The sequence below is a fragment of the Coturnix japonica genome, chromosome 3 (assembly GCF_001577835.2).
Source record: "Coturnix japonica isolate 7356 chromosome 3, Coturnix japonica 2.1, whole genome shotgun sequence".
Classification (NCBI taxonomy): Eukaryota; Metazoa; Chordata; class Aves; order Galliformes; family Phasianidae; genus Coturnix; species Coturnix japonica.
Window position 1 is genome coordinate 36,465,741 of NC_029518.1, and position 18,385 is coordinate 36,484,125.

General features: G+C 42.5%; 1 protein-coding gene across 1 annotated transcript; it reads right to left on the reverse strand.

Annotated features, from left to right (window-relative positions):
• Nucleotides 1-6,332: 6,332 nt before the first annotated feature.
• Nucleotides 6,333-11,983, reverse strand: FAM89A (family with sequence similarity 89 member A). The gene is made up of 2 exons (XM_015857941.2): nucleotides 11,670-11,983; nucleotides 6,333-8,320 (listed from the first exon to the last, which is right to left on the reverse strand). The coding sequence occupies exons 1-2, from the start codon at nucleotides 11,919-11,921 to the stop codon at nucleotides 8,162-8,164; spliced, it is 411 nt and encodes a 136-aa protein (XP_015713427.1). The 5' UTR covers nucleotides 11,922-11,983; the 3' UTR covers nucleotides 6,333-8,161.
• Nucleotides 11,984-18,385: the final 6,402 nt, after the last annotated feature.

The window sequence follows — 18,385 nt, forward strand, 5'->3', positions numbered from 1 at the left end:
AATACCAAGGGTCTCAGCTGAAAAATAAGACAATGCTGATAAATGAAGTATTTGTTCAGCAAGTGTAAACAGATTAAAAACAACTGCTTGATAAAACAGCATCAAAAAATGTATACAGATCATTTCTGCCTTCCCTCATTGTTACCTATCTGCTTTCATTAAATACAAATGCCAGCATGGTGATGTTAATCTAGTTCAGCTGCAGGAGCTCTTTGATATTAAGTTCAGAGAGGCTTTTAATCCTTTATGTTCCATCCTGATGGAGGACAGCAAAACAGGAAGTTCTCATGCACAGCTCCTTCCTCTTTATAATGGCAGAGTGGAAGATAGCCATCTGCAATTTCATGCCATTAGACTGAAAAGTGCTGGCTCCTCTCAACTCCTCGCAACAGCTGTTCCTGAGTGCTCAGCTTTGTCCTGAGCAGGCAGCTGGCTCTGCTGCTATTGGTGGGAAGTGATCTGTTTGCACAGAATGAGGGCTAAAGGGAACCCAGAGATGATCTGGTCCTTCCTCTATCCCTGAGGCCAGACCGTCACTTTGGACAGCTGTTACAACTGTCAGCCAGAGATCCTGCCTGTGAGACCCAAGTTAAGCTGTCTATCCTAAGTTAGGAGACCTGTTAAATTTCGTTGTGTGCAGTGGCGTTTTGATGACCAGTTGTTTCTCAGCCTTGAAACTATGTCAGTTTATTCAAACAACATGATTTTGTGAAAATGTAAGATTTTACACAAGGAATTCATTGTGAATATGGTGGCTTGATTTTTACTAACGCAGTTTCCTCTTTTTATTTTCCAGTTGCATTCTTTAAAGTCTCCGCTAGCCTCCTGCAACAGCTTTACTAGGACAGAAACATTAAGATCTATCACTTGGATTCCTCAGCTGTTCAACTGCCATGTATGCAGGACTTTAAATAAGGTAGTCTGTACTCTTTTAAAATCTACTATGGAATCCAGACATTTACATTGGGTTACACACAGTTAAGTTGAAACAAAAATATGATCACTGCACTAGAGCATCTATTTTAGTATGGAATGCAAGGATTGGACATGGTGAATTGGGATCTCTGTTTCAGGATAAATAATGCATCTGTACAAACTCCCTTTTGATTTGCAAAAGAATTGCAGTACAAGTCTCTATAGCCAGCACACTTTTAAACGGATTCTCTTACAAATTAACATCTACAGTGAGATATGCGTGACTTCTCTAATACTGTTTGACGTATTTGTCTACACACCTGCATTGAACAGCAGAGAAAAGATTTTTATCCTCTATGAGAAGTTATATTCATGCAGTAGAACAATTCACCATTTGCCACATAAACAGAAAGGACTTTGTGAATGACTGGCTAGTGATAAGTGGCACAGGGAAAAGAAGTCGCATTGTGTGATCACAGAAAGATGAGACAAACTTATTTACATATGAAAACTCAGACCTTAAGCAAATCCTACAGAAGAGGGCATGAGGCAAGATAAACGAAATACATAAAACAGATGGGAGAATTCCTTCCCCCACCACCCCAGAGATTACCACAAGTTTCTACCACGCTCATTTATCATTAGATTTTAATCCTTGGTGCAAGTGCAATGGTTGACCTCAAAGTACACTGGAGCTCTGTTCATTCTCTGTTCTTCCTCCTCAAATAAAGCACACAAAGTGGTATAAATAAAATACTATGTAAATGCTAGCTATTCCATTTCTCTCTGTGGGCTACATTGTATGATACATTGTGTTTCTAGAAATACTTCTCCAGTTTGAGCAAAGTGACCAAGTATCAGTCAAAAAGAGCAAGAGTGATCCAAAGGTATTAGCAAAGATTATCTTTCATTTGTGCATATTAAACAGAAGAAAGAAGAAATATCAGGACTCAGAATGTAGGTGTCTTGTATTCAGAAGGTAACAAGTGGTAACAGGGTTTTGATAATCTTGTACCATGAGAAATGTCCTTCCTAATGATGTGTTTTTTTTTTTTTTCAGCTGATCCTGATAAAATGGCCTTCCCCTATACCAAACAAGTGTTTAAGTCTTTAGGTAATTTACCCTTTGTGGAATGTAGAACACAAAAATAGTTCTACTCCATAACATGAGTAGCCCATGCTGTGTTGTTAGTAACACAGATTATAAGTGTGGTCCTGTCTAAGCTTTTGCTTTTCCTATTCAAAACTTTGCCTCATTTCTTATAAATTCGCCTCTGTGTGCAGTGCTTGAACTTTCCAGTATCTTACACAGGCATAACTACCTTGTAAGCATTGGGGCTTTCAGTACAAATAGTGCTACAGATTATCGTTAAATCCCAGATTCAGTTGAACAGAAGGCAAGGCAAAGGGTTGAGTTCAGAGGAAAAAAAAGATAATAAACCTTACTGCCTGTATCCTACAGGTGCTTTTCTAAGTGAAGTAATGACCTTACTGTATTGCCCCTTTTGCAAATGATTTAAAAGGTTCTGCTGTTTGACGAGTCAGAACAGTTTAAGCTATAGCTGGTATAATGCAGACAGGCAACTTTATTGTTTGTGACAGTGGTTGGTATCCTGAGCCAAAAAGAGCTCTAAAACTATTACTCATGTGTCTAGCCAGATAATCACAGGGAAGTTTCTGACCCATGGAAGAAATGCTTGAGATTTCTGAAAGAGAATATTTAGTACTGCAAGAAGGATTAAACTACTTCTGCTACCACAAATTTAAGGCAGCAGTTTGACACACATCTGAACTCTACGCACTGACAATTCCCGGCAGCAATCAATGTAGTCTGCCCTGGTCACATGTTTTAACTTCTAATAATCCACAGCCTGTAAGAGATTTCTCCTCTTATTTACACTGAGGAATTCTCAAAAAATCGCATTGTTTTAAAGGCACTATTTTAATAATATTGTAGCATTAATGCATTTAAAACCCTGGCAAAACATTCAGTGGAAGTAGTCACGAGCCTCTGTGTGTTTCAAAAGCAAATAGTTTTGTCTCTTTAAATTACATACCGACCTTATCTGAAAAATGTAAATTCTATTGCTAAAAGCACATTCCTCTGAAATCAGATGTGAGCTTGATTACCCAATGCTGCTTGTTTCCACATCCGTCTAATGAATTTTCCTCAATAGAAAGGATGAAAAAGAAGTAAAAGCAACAGATTTGTGCAGTTCATCCCCTCCAAAATTACCCTCTCGTTTAAAAACAAATGGCCACATTCACTGCTGGCCCTCTGAAGTGAGAGCTTGCTACAGTAATACTGCTGCTTTCTTATGAAGCTTAATTGCCCTGCAAGCAGCAGGCGCCAGTCCAGCACAAATCAAGACTCACCTACAGTTTAATCAATTACATCTGCCCTTGAGCATATCTACATTGTGAGCTATGTCTGCTCTTCCAGACAATCTGATCTTGGAATAGCTTGTCACTGTGTACAAACCATGTATACAGATTTCACAGATTCTTTTAACCTCAGAATACCAAAGTCAGCCCTTTGCAACAGAGCCTGTGTGCTTGCAGAGCTGATTGTGGAGTTAGAATAGCCAGGAAGCCAGTCAGAACAGCTTGGTAGGGAGCCTTACCACTTAGCGGATAGAGCCTTAAAACTTCAGGAAATGTTAAAATCAATATGAGAATGCTTTTGAAATAAGACAGAGCTTTAGTTTATATTACTATTAATTATTATTTTTTTAAGTTCAAGTTATTTCCTTAGGATACGCAGTGTTGTCAAATTAAATAGATTTAGATAAACCAGCAAATGTAACAGTGGATGGCAAACATACACCCAAAACTACTGTGGTGATATATTCTTTATAGGCAGACCTCAATAAAATAAGAGTAAATTCTTTCAAAATGGCTCAAAGGCACAAAGCTGCACACTGGGCAACAAAACAGTCCTGATGATAGGACTTCTGGCAGGTACACCTGTTAACCCACCCATTTCACATCTCTCACCAGCAGTCAGCTGAACGACAGAGTGAGGAAATTTGCTTCCCTTGCTGACAGAACAATCAGAACAATAAAACTAATGGTTGTAGCTAGACAGCAAGGCAAATAAAATGCTTTATTTTCAGGTGAGCAAAACCAAGCATCTGCAATAAATAACTTTGGCATTAGAAATCCGTGTCAAAGAAGCAGTGTACACCCAGATTTTAAAACCTGTTGGGAAATGACAAGAAAAATCCCACAAGCTGTGAGCAGCAAAGCTAGTGAAACCAAATTTGTCTGAGCATCTCCTTCCAGACCTCACTTAACTCTGTCCTCCAAGAGCACTGACAATCCTCATTCCATCACTCACACCTTGCAACATCCCATTTAGTCCAAAAGGTAATATCCAGAGTCTCCCCTAAGCCTCTTCTCCCATGCAACACAGCCAGTTCTCGTGTTCACCAACAGACATACTGCAACCTCCCACCTTCCCACACCACCCACGTGTTTTCAGTTTTGGTAGTCAGAGCTAGGGAAGATGCAGCAGGCACCCAGGCTGCTGTAGAGCTCCAGGGAGCCACCCAGCTTTTGCTTGCAGGCTGCTGATGGCCATACAGAAAGGAAAACATGAATTTCACCCATGATCCTGGCAGTCAAAGCAGCACTACGTCTCTTTCTTCTATCAGTGGCTATTTTTTACAAGGCTTGCAAAAACAGACAAATTTTGCAACTTCTATCACATCAGATCTAGTTAATAGCAAAAAGACTGACGGCAGGCGCTGGAACAGTCAGTATGTCAGCTATGTTTCTTGAGGAACTAGATTAAGTGCAAGGCAAAGCCTCAGTAAATAGACACTAAGTTGACTAACTTATTTACACAGATTCTCTTATAGCTGTCAATCACATCAGCCATCCTTTTCATTGAGTTCTTGAGTAGAGCACTATTTCAAGATTCTTCTCTGTTTGCAGACTTTGAACATTTCAAAACTAGACTGTGAATTGATTATGACCATACAACTGCAATTGTCATAGCAAGAAACTGAAGGTCTGTTGTCAAAAAGCCTTCAAACAGCTGACACAGACCTGGTAATTCCCTATTTCTAATCCTTTTACTTCACATGTAGACACTCTAGAGGAAAACTAGTGAAGAGCTCACAACAGTTCATCATCTTCTCAACCACTTTACTGTTTTCTATCACTGAGCTGTAGGATGTTATTCCTGTTTTCTTGCCAGCCTTCTCCAAGGTAGCATTGGCTAAGCTGACCATGTGTCCTAGGAGTTGTGTGGCATTCACTTGGTAACATACACTGTATCTGAATAGAATGAAAACATCTTTTCTCACTTTTTCAGAAGTACCTGTGAAGCTTTCCTTGGACTGAAGGCTCTCATCTGCCACAGCTCCTGTCTGCTTCCCGTGGTAACAAAGGACATGGTTTAGTGGGGAAATATTGGCAGTAGATGGATGGTTGAACCGGATGATCCTGGAGGCCTTTTCCAACCTTGTTGATTCTGTGATTTTCTCCAGGTATGCCTGTATCCAGCACAGCTAGGTCCAGTGGGAGGGCATGCATTTCCCACGTCATGGTGAGATACACAGCTATGACAAAGGAGGGAGACTGAACACACAAGAGGTACAATTTACCCATCTTTTAGAGTTCATTGTACACTGCAGCTTCTGTGACTGTGTAGCCGACTAAACTCTCATTAACTTAACACTCATCCACTTTACATTAAGGGAGATGCAGCAAAAGCGAGTCAGTCAAGGATCCTTTTGTATGTACTTACTGACATGTAATTCATTTCCATTGCTTTAACTAGCTGCCGTCCCCATTTTACGACTGCGGGAGCATGCTAGCCTTGGACACAACTCTTTCCTAGAGAAAACTGCTAAAAGGCTGCAGTCTTTACATGAAGTGAAATCAGTTGTGTTGTTTCCAGCTTTGTTCATTCCTGTTAGTACACAGAGTAACGATGGAAAAATAGGGAATCTAGGAGGAATGTATTGAGAATAACTTCCTAAGCCAGGTAATAGACAACCCCTCCAGGAGGGACAGATGCAATGTATCTGACCTGTTGCTCACCAGCATGAGCAAACTGATTGGTGACATCAGGATTGGAAGCTGCCTGCACTGTAGTGACCATGCAATAGTGGAGTTCATACTCTTGAGGGATATTGGACAGGCAAAGAGTAAAATCAGGAAGCTTAATTTTAGGAAAGCCAACTTCCAGCTCTTCAGGGAGTTAGTCAACAAAACCCCCTGGGAATCTGTCCTCAAGGACAAGGGAGCAGAGCAGAGCTGGCAGATCTTTAAGGAAGCTGCACTGCATAAGCATCTGTAAAATGACCCTTGATTCTCGCAGAGACAGGATTTTCTATGCTTCATTCAAAGGAGTCTCTGGAGGTGCTGGATGTATGGAAACGGCAAATTAACACACAAACATGAAGTTCTGCTAAACACCGTGCTTTTTATTTTTCAAGAAAAAGCAAGAAAATAGCAGTATTTCAACAGACTAGAAAAAGCCTCATATAAATACCAAAAGCACAGCAAATTATATTCAAAGCTGATACATTCCTAGGTCAAAGCATCAAGTTGCGTGCACGTGTATGTGTGTACATATACACAGCACATACACGCACAGAAATACAGGTGTAGCCATTTGGATTATTTGCATCTGACTTATCATTTATTTTAGTTTTGTGTGAGTGTAGTAATTAGACCAGAATTAACAAAAAGAAATCCAGCAATTTTCACAGACTAGTTTAAGAGCTTAAACACATACACAATGACAGCACAGTCTTTACTCTTGTGGCCATTAAATTCCACTAAAATCAACCACTTTTAGAGGTAACGCACAAAAACCCCCACCCTGAAGGTCTCCTTGCTTTTACCACTGCAACATCCTAGTGTTTGCTAAAAAAAACTAAGAGAGTAGCTACTCCAGAAATTGATTTCCAATTCATTCTGTAAACTGTATGCATGCCAGACGTAAACCATGCAAAAACCCCTTGAGCTTTGAGCCCTTATTATTAGCTTGTGTCACGAGCCAGGCACTGTGATTTACAGCATTTGTAAAATGAAAGTTAAGAAATGAGAATCATGGCAGGAGCTGATTTCACTTAAAAGAGAAATGAGGGAAGAGTAAGATAGTTGGCAACGTGTGTATTCCACGCTAATTGAGTTACAGGTACATGCTATGAAGTTTTAGGAAGAAAAATCAAGTGCTTTAAGTTCTGAAAACAAAAATAAGTTATACTTCAAAGAACAAGTTAGTATAAAAAGTCTGAACGTATGCAAAGTATGTGCTCAAAATATTCATTTAGCGTTTTTAAAAAGAGCTGTAGTCTACCTTACAGAAACAAAGTTCACCCCATACAAAATATTGCAATTTGTCCCATTTTGTCATATGAGAGGTTTCCTTATTCTTCATATGATCCAGAACACTTGCAAGAGTTCACGTTATTCCAAGCCACACAGTGGCAGACAGACTATGTTTGATTCTGTGCTTTTACTCCTCAGTACAGTAAAAGCCAAGCAAACCGTTTTAGAACAGAGTTTAGCAGGTCAAAGAGCTGTTTTGCAAGAAATCCAGACAAGTGTATAAAAGTTAACGCCAAACGGCAGTACCAAGAAAGTGAATTAGATCAACAGAAAAAAAAACCTGCTGATAGCATTCAGTATCACATGTACAGCTGGTAAGCTGGCTATAAGGAAGTCAAAATTAGCTTAAGAAAAAAAAAATAAACTGTGTAAACAATCCACCCAGTACAAAACTGGATGCAGCTGATAAGAGCGGAACTAGCTTAGTAGAGCTGAGGATGTGCGTGCATCCAGATGCCTGTTCAAACTGCATTTATCAATACTGTTGACAGAACAAAATCACCTTTAGCTATTTACACCACAGCGGAGGCTTCCCCCACCCCAAGGAGTTACTACAGATCAGGAAGTCATTACTGTCTTCTATGATTAAAATTCCAGTTATAAGCTATCAGTGTTCGTAAGCTGAAAACACCCACCTTGCAAATTACATTGAAAACTCTTGTCAAACATGTTGGAGGACTCTTCAGAAGTTACAGTACAGCACTTTTGTCAAGTGGTATTTGCATGAGTAACTTGTGCTGACAGCATGTTAGAATTAAGTGAACTGAATGCAAGTTAGGGTAGCTGGGTGCTCCTCCTCAAGAAGAGATCCATCTGTAGAGATTCCAGTCATTCTTGGTGACTTAGCATATGTAGGGAGAGTAGGGTCAATGACTCTAGAGCAGCCTTCTTTCTTCTAGAAATATTCCTCCTCTTCATCAAAAAAGCCATTTTCCAGAGCATATGAGCAGTCCGCGTTAGAGTCAGCTTGGCAGGCACCTTTATATTCTTGAATGGATTCATACAGGGAGTACAGCTGACACAGAAGTGACATATCCAGCTGCCGAAGGCCAACCTGATGGGGGAAGGAGTGGAAGAGAAATTAAAATGATAACATTAACAAGAGTGATTTTATTTGCAACATAATGCTTTTACATGCAGCGATGTGGAAGACATACTTTTCTGATATCACTGTGTGTCTTTCACAGATCTCATCTTGATTAGAACTAACCAGATAAAGAAGAATGCACTTGCAGCTCTGATTGGTTTCTTACTTCATGGCTGAGTATCTCTGCTCAGTTCTCTGTTCTATATTGACATACAAAGGCATCTGGCTTCTCTGCCTTGACACGACTAACCATGTCTAACACAATACCACGTGCCACCTGAAGAAAGCCAAACTTAAGCTGAATGAGATAAGTGTGCTCATTACAGTCTGCAAACACTCTGAACATTTTTACATGCTACTCAAGATTCCTTTTGGTACCCCTGGAGTTTTACACACATTGGCCTGATTTGTCATCAAGACCTTTGTGTCCGGGGGACCCAAAACTCCTACAATGTTAGGTCCGGGTCTACTTAAAGACTTGAAGCAACACTGAAGTTACCCTGTAGCCAGCATCTTTATTTCAGGCACAAAAATGAGTAAGCTAAACACTAAATGAAGCACGTTATTTAGCTTGAAGTGGTTTCCCACTGTGGCAACAAAATGAATTCCTTTGACATTTCCACCTATCCAGGTGAGATCACATTAAATCTGAGTTTTCTCTTGCAGTGAATTAAAACCTTTGCCTGATGTAACCTTTTCAAGTACCTATTAGGCTTGAGTTTTAGTTTAATAAATGTTAAGCTGACTGGCTACACCTCGTGAGCTTCAGGCTTTCAGCCTGCCCTATCCCATGAACTCCTTTAGATAAAGATGGGAGGAAGAAAAACAAGCGTCACACGCCACATTACCACTCCACCTTAGAAAAACAGGATACAGTGTCTTTAAGAGCCAAGCTGTATTACCTGGTCAGGTCAAGGAGCAGAGACACGATCGTGACTCGTACAGACCAGGACATCAAAACTTCTGCCTCTTATGCAGAGACAGGGTAAGATATGAAGCACTATACTGGGTGCCAGATCACAGATCTGCCTTTCAATACCCTCAGATCTTCAGGCCAAGCAAGCAGAACTCACTGAATGGTACCTGCGAGCCTTTCTGTACTCTGTGACAGAAGATCAGTGCTTGGACCAAAAGGGCTGCACAGTGGCCAACAAAAGTAGGTATCTGTGCCATATCCAGACTCATTCTGCTTACTCAAGTCATACTTGAGGTAATTTTTTCAGGCACATTAAGCTAATGAATGTTTACCTGCCCAAGAATGAAGTCTGAACATCAGTGTTCATGGCTGGCAGCTAATGAAGTTTGGCTTGCCCCATCTAAACAAACTGCTCACCTCAAGGAAGAAAGAGTTCTGTGAAGCTGGACCTGATACTGTTACATGTAAACACGAGAAAGATTAGGAAAACTTGCATCAGCACTAAGTGTCTGAAAGACAAGATTGGCGAGGAATTATTCAGAGTCATGAGGAAACCAGGGAATGAGCTGGGCTGCAAAGTTCAGCATGGAGACAGAAGAGATTCCAGATGTGAGATCTTTGTCTTCAAAGGAGTGCACGCAAATTTGCAATGGCTTTCCCATCTCAGCTCAGTGCAGCACTTTAATGCTTTCAGTGATGGTCAGTTCTGCAATCTGTAGGTTACTGGCTGTAATCTCCAAGCTAGACATTGCTCAGCAGAACCAGTTTAGTAGTTTTATGTAATATATTATGTCTGTAGCTTTCACCAGTGTCAATCAAACAAAAACAGTAATCTACTGAGAAAGCCACAGCCTCTAGCTCTTCACAACCTTCCAGTGCAATCCTGACAGTACCAAGAGCCTGAAGAAACATGCGAGCTTGTTAGCACAAGCATAATGTTCTTAATCCCAGCTCATCTGCATCTGACTCTAGAGATCCCTCTCACTGCACCTAAGAGGCAACATAGTGTGCTACCCCCCAGCTATCAACATTTCTCCTCTGAGATGAACTCCCCTGTGATGCCCTTCCTGTAACGCTATCTCTGACTGGTGAAAGAACGTTCAAAACAGATAACAACGTGCTACTGTCCCCACGATGAAAGGCAGCCTATCAGTACATGAGGGTAACAGTCAGTCTGTATGAACCACAGAGGAGCACACCTGGAACTGAAGGGACTGTTGCTTCAAAGTCTTTGGTGTGTTTGTGATAAAACAATTCTGAAGGAAAAATAAATACATAAAATAGAATCATCATCAAGGGTAACAGATGATCAAAGGGGAGATCCAGTGCCAAATGAGTTTAACAAGCACCTCCTTTGATTTCCCATTAGGAAAAGTAAATTGGATTTTTATAGGAGCTAGCTTTGCTTTTCTGGAAAAGATTAAGACGACAAAGTTCATATCTTTGGGTCTTTCAATAGTTTTGTCAGCTCAAATACCTTCCAACCATGGCAAAAGAAGCCTTAGGACGAGCAGATTTTCACCTTGTATTGTCTATCGTATGTTGTTTCAGAACATAAAGTGGTTCATTAGTCACTAGGAGCGCATCTGGCATCAGCAGAGCACCAACACCCACACAAGCACTAAACCCAAAGGTGTGCCAGCCCGCCCCGAGGAGCTGCGCTAATAACGCTGCGTTACAGAACCAAAACAAGGTCTGGAGGAAAGTTGCACCCAAGCGTCCTTCACCTGCGCTAAATGAATCAGTGCTCGTTTTTCGTTCAGAGGACAGCGCTCGGAGATGGGTGGCACATTCAGGCGGCTGTCACCGAACAGGGCGTTCATTTAGCAGCTCCGCATTCTGAGAGCATGGAAAATAACCGCTGTGGACGCAGCCTGGCACAGACCACAACTTGGTGTCCTTCAGCTCCCCGTGGTATTTTTACCGAAGGTTGGCCTCTTCTCTCGTGTAATCGGTGATAGAACTAGAGGGAATGGTTTTAAGCTGCATCAGGGGAGATTCAGGCTGGACATTAGGAAGTATTACTTCTCGGAAAGGGTAGTCAGGCATTGGAATGCACTGCCCAGGGAGGTGGTGGAGTCACCGACCATGGGAGTGTTCAAGAAACGTTTGGATGTGGTGTTGATGAATATGATTTAGCCTGCAAGTATTGGTAATGGTTGGACTAGATGATCTAGGTCTTTTCCAACCTTGATAATTCTGTGATTCTCCCAATGACTGCCTTGAGTTCCTCGGGGCCGCCCCATCCCGCGGGCCCTACAGCCGCCACACAAAGGCCCCTCGCTTCGCCCTCCGCACGGTACCCCCTGGTGGGCCCTTCCGCCCGGCACGCGGCCGCATAACGGCGGCACCCCCCGCCGTGCCCCGCCCGCCACGTCCGCCGTCCCCGCCGCCGCTCACCATCTCCTTGCGGAGCAGGGCCAGCGCCGCGTCCAGATTGGGAGGCTTAGGGGGCCGCGGCGAGCCCCGGCCGCCGCCGCTCAGCTCGTCCTGGATGCGGGACTTCTGCGCGTAGAGCCGCTCCAGGTCCCGCCAACGCCCGCCCTGGCCGCCGCCGCCGGAGGAGGAGGAGTTGAGCAGCCCGCTCAAGCTCTTGGGCAGCGGCGGCAGCCCCGACCCGCCGCCGGGCCCCAGCAGCCCCGGCCCGCTCATGCTGCGGCGGCGGCGAGCGACGGAAAGAGCCGCGTCGGCCGCGCTGCGGGAGGCGCCGCCCGGAGCCCGCCCCGCCTACGGGCCGCGGAGGGGAGCGGGACTGCGCGGGGCTGCGGACGGGCCGCGGGGCGGGGCGGGGGCGGGCGGAGTGCAGGTGCTCGCGGCGGGGCACGGGCTTTGTCTGCGGCGGGGCCGGGCCTCACCCTGCAGGGATGGCCCCACACCGCCTGCCTGCTGCCTGCCGCCCGCCCTCGCACACAGCGGTCGAGTGCCGGTTGTGTGAGCTGTGCACCCTTTATTTCCCATTATTGTCTTTGCCGTTGCATAACCAGGTGTTTCGCAGCGGATGGTCGAAGGTGGGGTCTTATCGCCACAACCGCGCTTTGTTTGTGCAGGTTTCTGTTGGAGAAGTAAGGAGATACAGTGTTGTTTTTTTTTTTTAACGTTAGAGTTAAGGCTTCACGTTGTTTCTGGCTTTGTTTACTGCCTCACGTGGCTTGTTGACGATTTCAATCTCATCAGACTCGCTGGCAATTATCTTAAACCAGCTTATAGCTGAGGAATCTTTCCCCAGTCTTTGTATCTACTCACTACTTCAGGGGTTGGTCCCCAATGTAGTAGAAAGTGACATTCCTTTCTTCCTCTCAATACACACCAGCCGACTTGACAGATTCTGCATTCAAGCAGTTCAGATGTACATATGCAATCCATTGGTATATATATTCATTCTTCTCCAAGAACTCATTAATAAGTGCTAATACCACAGAATCACCAAGGTTGGAAAAGACCTAAAAGATCATCCAGTCCTACCGTTCACCTATTAACCAACAGCTCCCACTAAACCATGTCCCTCAGCACAACATCCAGTCGCTCCTTGAACACCCCCAGGGTCAGTGACTCCACCACCTTCCTGGGCAATATCCTTCTGGGCATGAGTGGTAAGGGCCTACAGTGGTCTTAGGCCACGTACTTTCCCCTTGTTTTTCCACCATTGGCTTCATCACGGTGACTTTTGGCTGACCTCTTGCTGTTTCTCCACAATGAGCAACTCAGGTTTCAGATATACTGTTTTGGTTTATAGTGCACTAATATCTTAGCAGGACTAAAATCTAAAGAGTGTTGTGGTAAACAACCAGTTGTGTTTCTGCAATCACTACAAGTAATTCCTCTGTCTCAAGGATTTATTTTTTTTTATGTTGTAATCCATTACCAGATGCTATGGGGTTGTGTTGTGGAAAGAAAAATAGTTGAATTCCATTACTTATATCAGAAATTCTGGTTTAGGATTATGTAAGGATCATGCTCAGGATAAAGAAAGACTTGATCTGATGGTAATATTGATGGGAGTGAAGATAACCACCATTTTATTTTCATGATAGTGTCAAAGTCTGTCTTGTTCATGTTTCTGCTTAACCTTAGCTCATACTTATCAGTCTTTTCCATAGTACATCACTCTGTGCTCTGCAACATTGGTTTTATAATCTCCTCGCTCTGTCCCCTCGCCTTATTAAATTAGATGTAACAGTATCCGTTTTCTTCCTACCTCTCCAGTCTCATGAATTCTTCCCCATTGCATTAATTCTGGCAGAAAAGAAGATCTGTCATTTAGACTACGCCAGCTTCATAGTGTTGCCAGATCCTCATCCTCAGAATTTCCAATGCAGTTAACAAAGAGAGTATTTCATAGAGATGTTTAAAGCAAATCCTAAATGAAATGAGAAACAGTGGCATGTTGTGAGAATTAATCACTGTGGCATTATGTGAAAATTCATAGGCATGAAAGACCACAACAGAGTTTTATGAGATAATTATGTCATAAACTAGACTCATGTCCACGGCTGTCAATGGTGCTGAACAACTTCCCTTAGCCTCCTTCTTCTATGTCTAAGATATAAAAGAAACTAAGGGTTTCAGAGTGCCTTTTGATTCTCCCCCACCTACTTCCTTTGAGCTCAATGTAGTTCTGATAAGCTTTGGGCTAAATCATTTGCCTCTTCAAAATGATGGCTTGAGGGGGCCCTTATTACTGCTCTGCTGTTTATTCAGTCTGTTAACCTCACTACAGCAGATTGCTTACTCCAAGCAGTACAGACACAACTTACAGTAACAGCTTTCCAGAATCTGATTACTGAAAGTAGATAGCCGAGGGATCAGAGCTACAGGCTTTAAGGGTATTTGTCCTATTATCCCAGTGACACTGAGCAGACTCTTTCCTTCAGTGAGATCTGCATCGGGGCCAAACCTGGAGGATGCTGTCTAAGCTGTGCCAAGGTCATTTGAGGTAAAAGCAGAGGAAGGCCTAAATCTGAGGGCAAAATTGAAGGGCAGAAATGAAATGCTGCTATTGTGTGGAAGTAGTGAGAATGATTTGGGTTTACAGGTTGTGGAATACTGCAGAGTCCCATTGTTTGATATCTCTTTCTAAGGGGGAAGTGGTAACCAGTCTTTGCTATAAGCAAACATGGAGCTGAACTACCATGTTCAACTAATGTTAATAAAGAGATCATATTGCTTGCTTATGTCTTCTGCATTCTTCCTTAATAAACCTATGTAAGATTTTATTTTTCCCAGGCTGAACACAAAAATCTCTTAGATAGCACAGTTCCTTAAGAGAGATGCAGGTTGCACTGCTCAGGAGATAAATATTTCTCTTCATCTGTGAACGGCTATAACACTTGCTCATAAAGAGATGTGATTTTATATTGAGATGTAACTGTGCTCCTGAAAAATGACCTTCCTCTTCCACAGATACAGGTAGACAGATTTGTGCTGAATAACGAAATACATAACTGAAGCCACAATAAAAAGAACCACTACATAATAATCTCCTCCAGTGGAGGTAGGCCTAATCCTGCTGTCGCATGGCACATCGGGCCTGCACTGGGCTACAGCTGCTGGGTGAGTGCAGGCCTCAGAAGGGAGAGTGAGGAGCTGATGGCAGATTAGTTTATCCTCCCAGCAGCTCAGGAGCTCACGAGGCTGAAGCACACAGCTGAGCACAAAACACTGATGCTGAGTGGCAGCCAGGCCAAAGTCTGCATGTATTTCAGGTGTCCTGATGTGCAGCCGGGGCACTGTAACTATTACTGAAATTGAGCTACCTCTGAGGCAGGATGAGGGCAATAATTTAGCAGTGCATAGCATTCTTTGTAAGTAGTTTAAAGGAGAAAGGTACTCTTTGTAATTGAAAGTTCATTTGGGTAGATAGAATGTAATTATCCGGCACATTTAGAGGAGCAAAGCTATTGTGAGTTTCTGATGAAAAAATGTCATCGGTTATTTAATGGCCAACAAGTGATTAGAATTTTTGTTTCATAGCTCATACAGGAACAGCACATTCAGCAGCCTGGTGACCCCTGTATTCAATGCAGGGCACTGAGCAATTACTGACTCAGAGGCAGATGTTCCCCTGGCTGAGCTGTGATCATTGCTTCTTGCAGCACTCTGCTATGTGGCAACAAGGCCGAGCCTTATTTAGTATAGGAAATCAGCTTTTATAATGGTATAGGCAAAGGAATAACTTTAAAATACAACCAGGATTTTAAACTGAAGCTTGAAAATAACTTCCTGGCTTAAGTACCCGTGATACCACATTTTTACCTGAGGCAAACCTGTCAGAGAAATGCCATCAAAGCAGTTCACATTTCAAAACCAATTCACCTTTCTTTTTACCCCCTTTTTTGCTATTTGAAGTGTCCCTCTCAGGTTGCTAAGTGAGATGTGCTGGAGTGCAGTGGTTCTTACCCATACCTCAGGCACTTGTAGTATTGCTGTTGACAACCCAACATGCAGCAGGGTCGAGCTGTATGATAACTCAGTAATTTCCTTGTTGTGTTACAACCAGGTGCCATCTGGAACATCTCACAGAGCCTTAAAAAATAAAATAAAACTAAAAAGTACCTACTGTATATGTTAAGGTTGCAAAAGGAAACAAAAAAACTAAGGCATAACAAAAAAAAAAACCAAAAACCTCTCCAGAGGGAAATGTGATAACAAACGTACACAAAGGAGGGAAGCTGTGGAAACCAGACGTCTGTGCTGGATATGTGATCAGATCAAGCCAATCACTGCAGCACTAACCAGTCACTGGCAAGAACAAACAGGTGTACAAACAAGTTAGGAGGCAGGAGCATGGATTTTTGAAGCATTTTGGCAAGACTGGCAAAATAAGAATCATTCTGTTAGTTTCCTTTTTAAAAACAGTGGCAGGATAGAAACAACATAATTTTTACAAGGCCACAAATCCACTACAGTGTGAGAAATATGATGTGGAGTGCAGGGCATACTTGCTTTGAGTTCAACATTCCTTTTTTCATGTGGTCACTTTTTGGAGTACAATTGATTTTCAATTACGAGTTTTCGGAACTTTTTGGAATACCAGTGACCTGAAATAACTTTAACATACCTCGTAATTTGTGTCAACTGTAATTTTTCAACTGTAAGCAAAGCATAGCAAGATCTGGCTCTTTTATGTTTCAAAAGTTATGAAAGCGATCAGAATAGAATCAGCATTATTCTGTCAGTGCTGTGAGAGCAGGCTATGTGCATCCTGAGGCACCTGCTCCTTTGATGAAGTCATGTATATTTACTATCTGTTCTTGCCGAGTCATTCTTTGCTCTTTGAGACAGCAAGGGAGATCAGATGATAATTTTATATAACTCTGGTGAACTGTCGCAGATCAGAAGACAAACACATAATGACGTATAAATACCATGTTTTTTTAATAATTCCAGGTCTCAGATTTCTAAAGGAATTTGCTGAAGTGGTTGAAGAGCCACCCTCCATCACATCTGAAAAGTTGCTGCTGCCAGGCAAAGTCCTTGGTGACTGGAAAATTGAAATATTACTTTCATATTCAAGAAAGGAAGACTCAGGGAGCTACAGGCCAGTGATCCCCAGTCTGTGCCTGCAAAGATCATGGAGCAGATCCTCCTGGGAGAGATGTTAAGGCAAATCATAGAATCATAGAATTACTCAGGTTGGAAAAGACCTTGAAGATCATCAAGTCCAACCACAGCCTAACCATAGTACCCTAACTAACAACCCTCTGCTAAATCATATCCCTGAGCAGGGATGAGGAATTAGCTGGTGATTTGAGATAGCCAGCACAGCTTTACCAAGAAAATGTTGTGCTTTGCTGATCTGGTGGCCACCTATGATGGAGTGATGGTATCAGTGGGCAACTGATGTCATTTACCTGCATTTGTGTGAGGCCTTTGACATGGTCTCACATCATATCATTATCTTTAAACTGGAGAGACACAGATTTGAAGGGTGTGCTATTAGGTGGATAAGGAGGAACAGCAGCAAGAGGGATCTTGACACACTCAAAAAGTTGGCACATGAGAATCTAATGAGGTTTAACACCTTATATAGGGACTACACACATTCTGCTCGTTATGTAATATTACCCCAACCTCAAAGTCAAGCGTATGCAGGCTTTTAATGGAGGTGGTGTTCAGATTCTACCTTATCCAAGTGAGTGCATTTTACTATGGGGCAGGCAGAAGGGTTGTTTAGCACTGTGCAGAAAAGGAGTGGACAGGTGACCTGGGACAGGGCTGAGGATACCCAGCAGAAATGCTGATTGCATAAGGCATGGCTCATTCTCTAACTGGTGCTGTTTAATAGATGGGCAACCTCTGAACAATCCTCTCAGATGGATTATGCAACTGAGGCATCCCAAGGTATTGAAATTAACTGAGAGCAGGGGAAATATCAGCCTGCTATTCCTGCTGTCTTTCAGCCTGCTTGGACAAATGTTCTCACTTAGTTTCTCAGAACTGGACATACAAATACACTACAAAGGCTAACTGTAGCCGTTGCAGATACACTGTTGTTATTTTCTCCATCTCAAAGTAAATTGATCTGAGAACACATTGTATCTCAAGCAGTCTGTGGTCTTCAAGGAAAATCCAAGAAGAAAATGGCTGATGGATCACAGTATCAGCAATAACAACTGGATTACATTGCATTATCATTCGTATGATTTAATGTGCATTATCCATGCATAAACACGGCACAGCACAGAACCAAACTGGTACACATGGAGGATTTTTGAACCCAGCAGTGGATGCCTCTGTATTGCCATCTGATAGGGATATTTTATCACATTCCATATACTTCCACTAAAATATTTGTTGTTTAGCTCAGGGCAGACATTTGCAAACTGCAAATGTTCCTGCTCATACTGCCAGTGATATGAGATGAGCTGAAGGACTGCAGGTGACCATGCCCTAGGCTGTCGTTATAGTTAGTATCACTGCTGCCCTGCCAAAACCCCAACTGTGCAGATAATCTGTCTTGAGCACAGTCCTGACTGGCTTTCAAGCTATTACTCCTCTCTGATACAACTAAGTGCACCTCAGCCTTTCTCAGTTTTGATCTTCTTCAGCTTTTCTTCTTTTGTCTTTATGTTTTTTAAAATTATTATTTTTAAATTGACGTATTGGAATATCTTTAC

What these genes read in the sequence shown, in the direction of transcription:
- FAM89A (XM_015857941.2), bottom strand. Translation starts at nt 11,921, where the DNA reads ATGAGCGGGCCGGGGCTGCTGGGGCCCGGCGGCGGGTCGGGGCTGCCG. An exon ending in CCCTGCTCCGCAAGGAGATG is followed by an intron (nt 8,321 to 11,669) that starts GTGAGCGGCGGC and finishes TTCCCCCATCAG; the next exon opens with GTTGGCCTTCGGCAGCTGGA.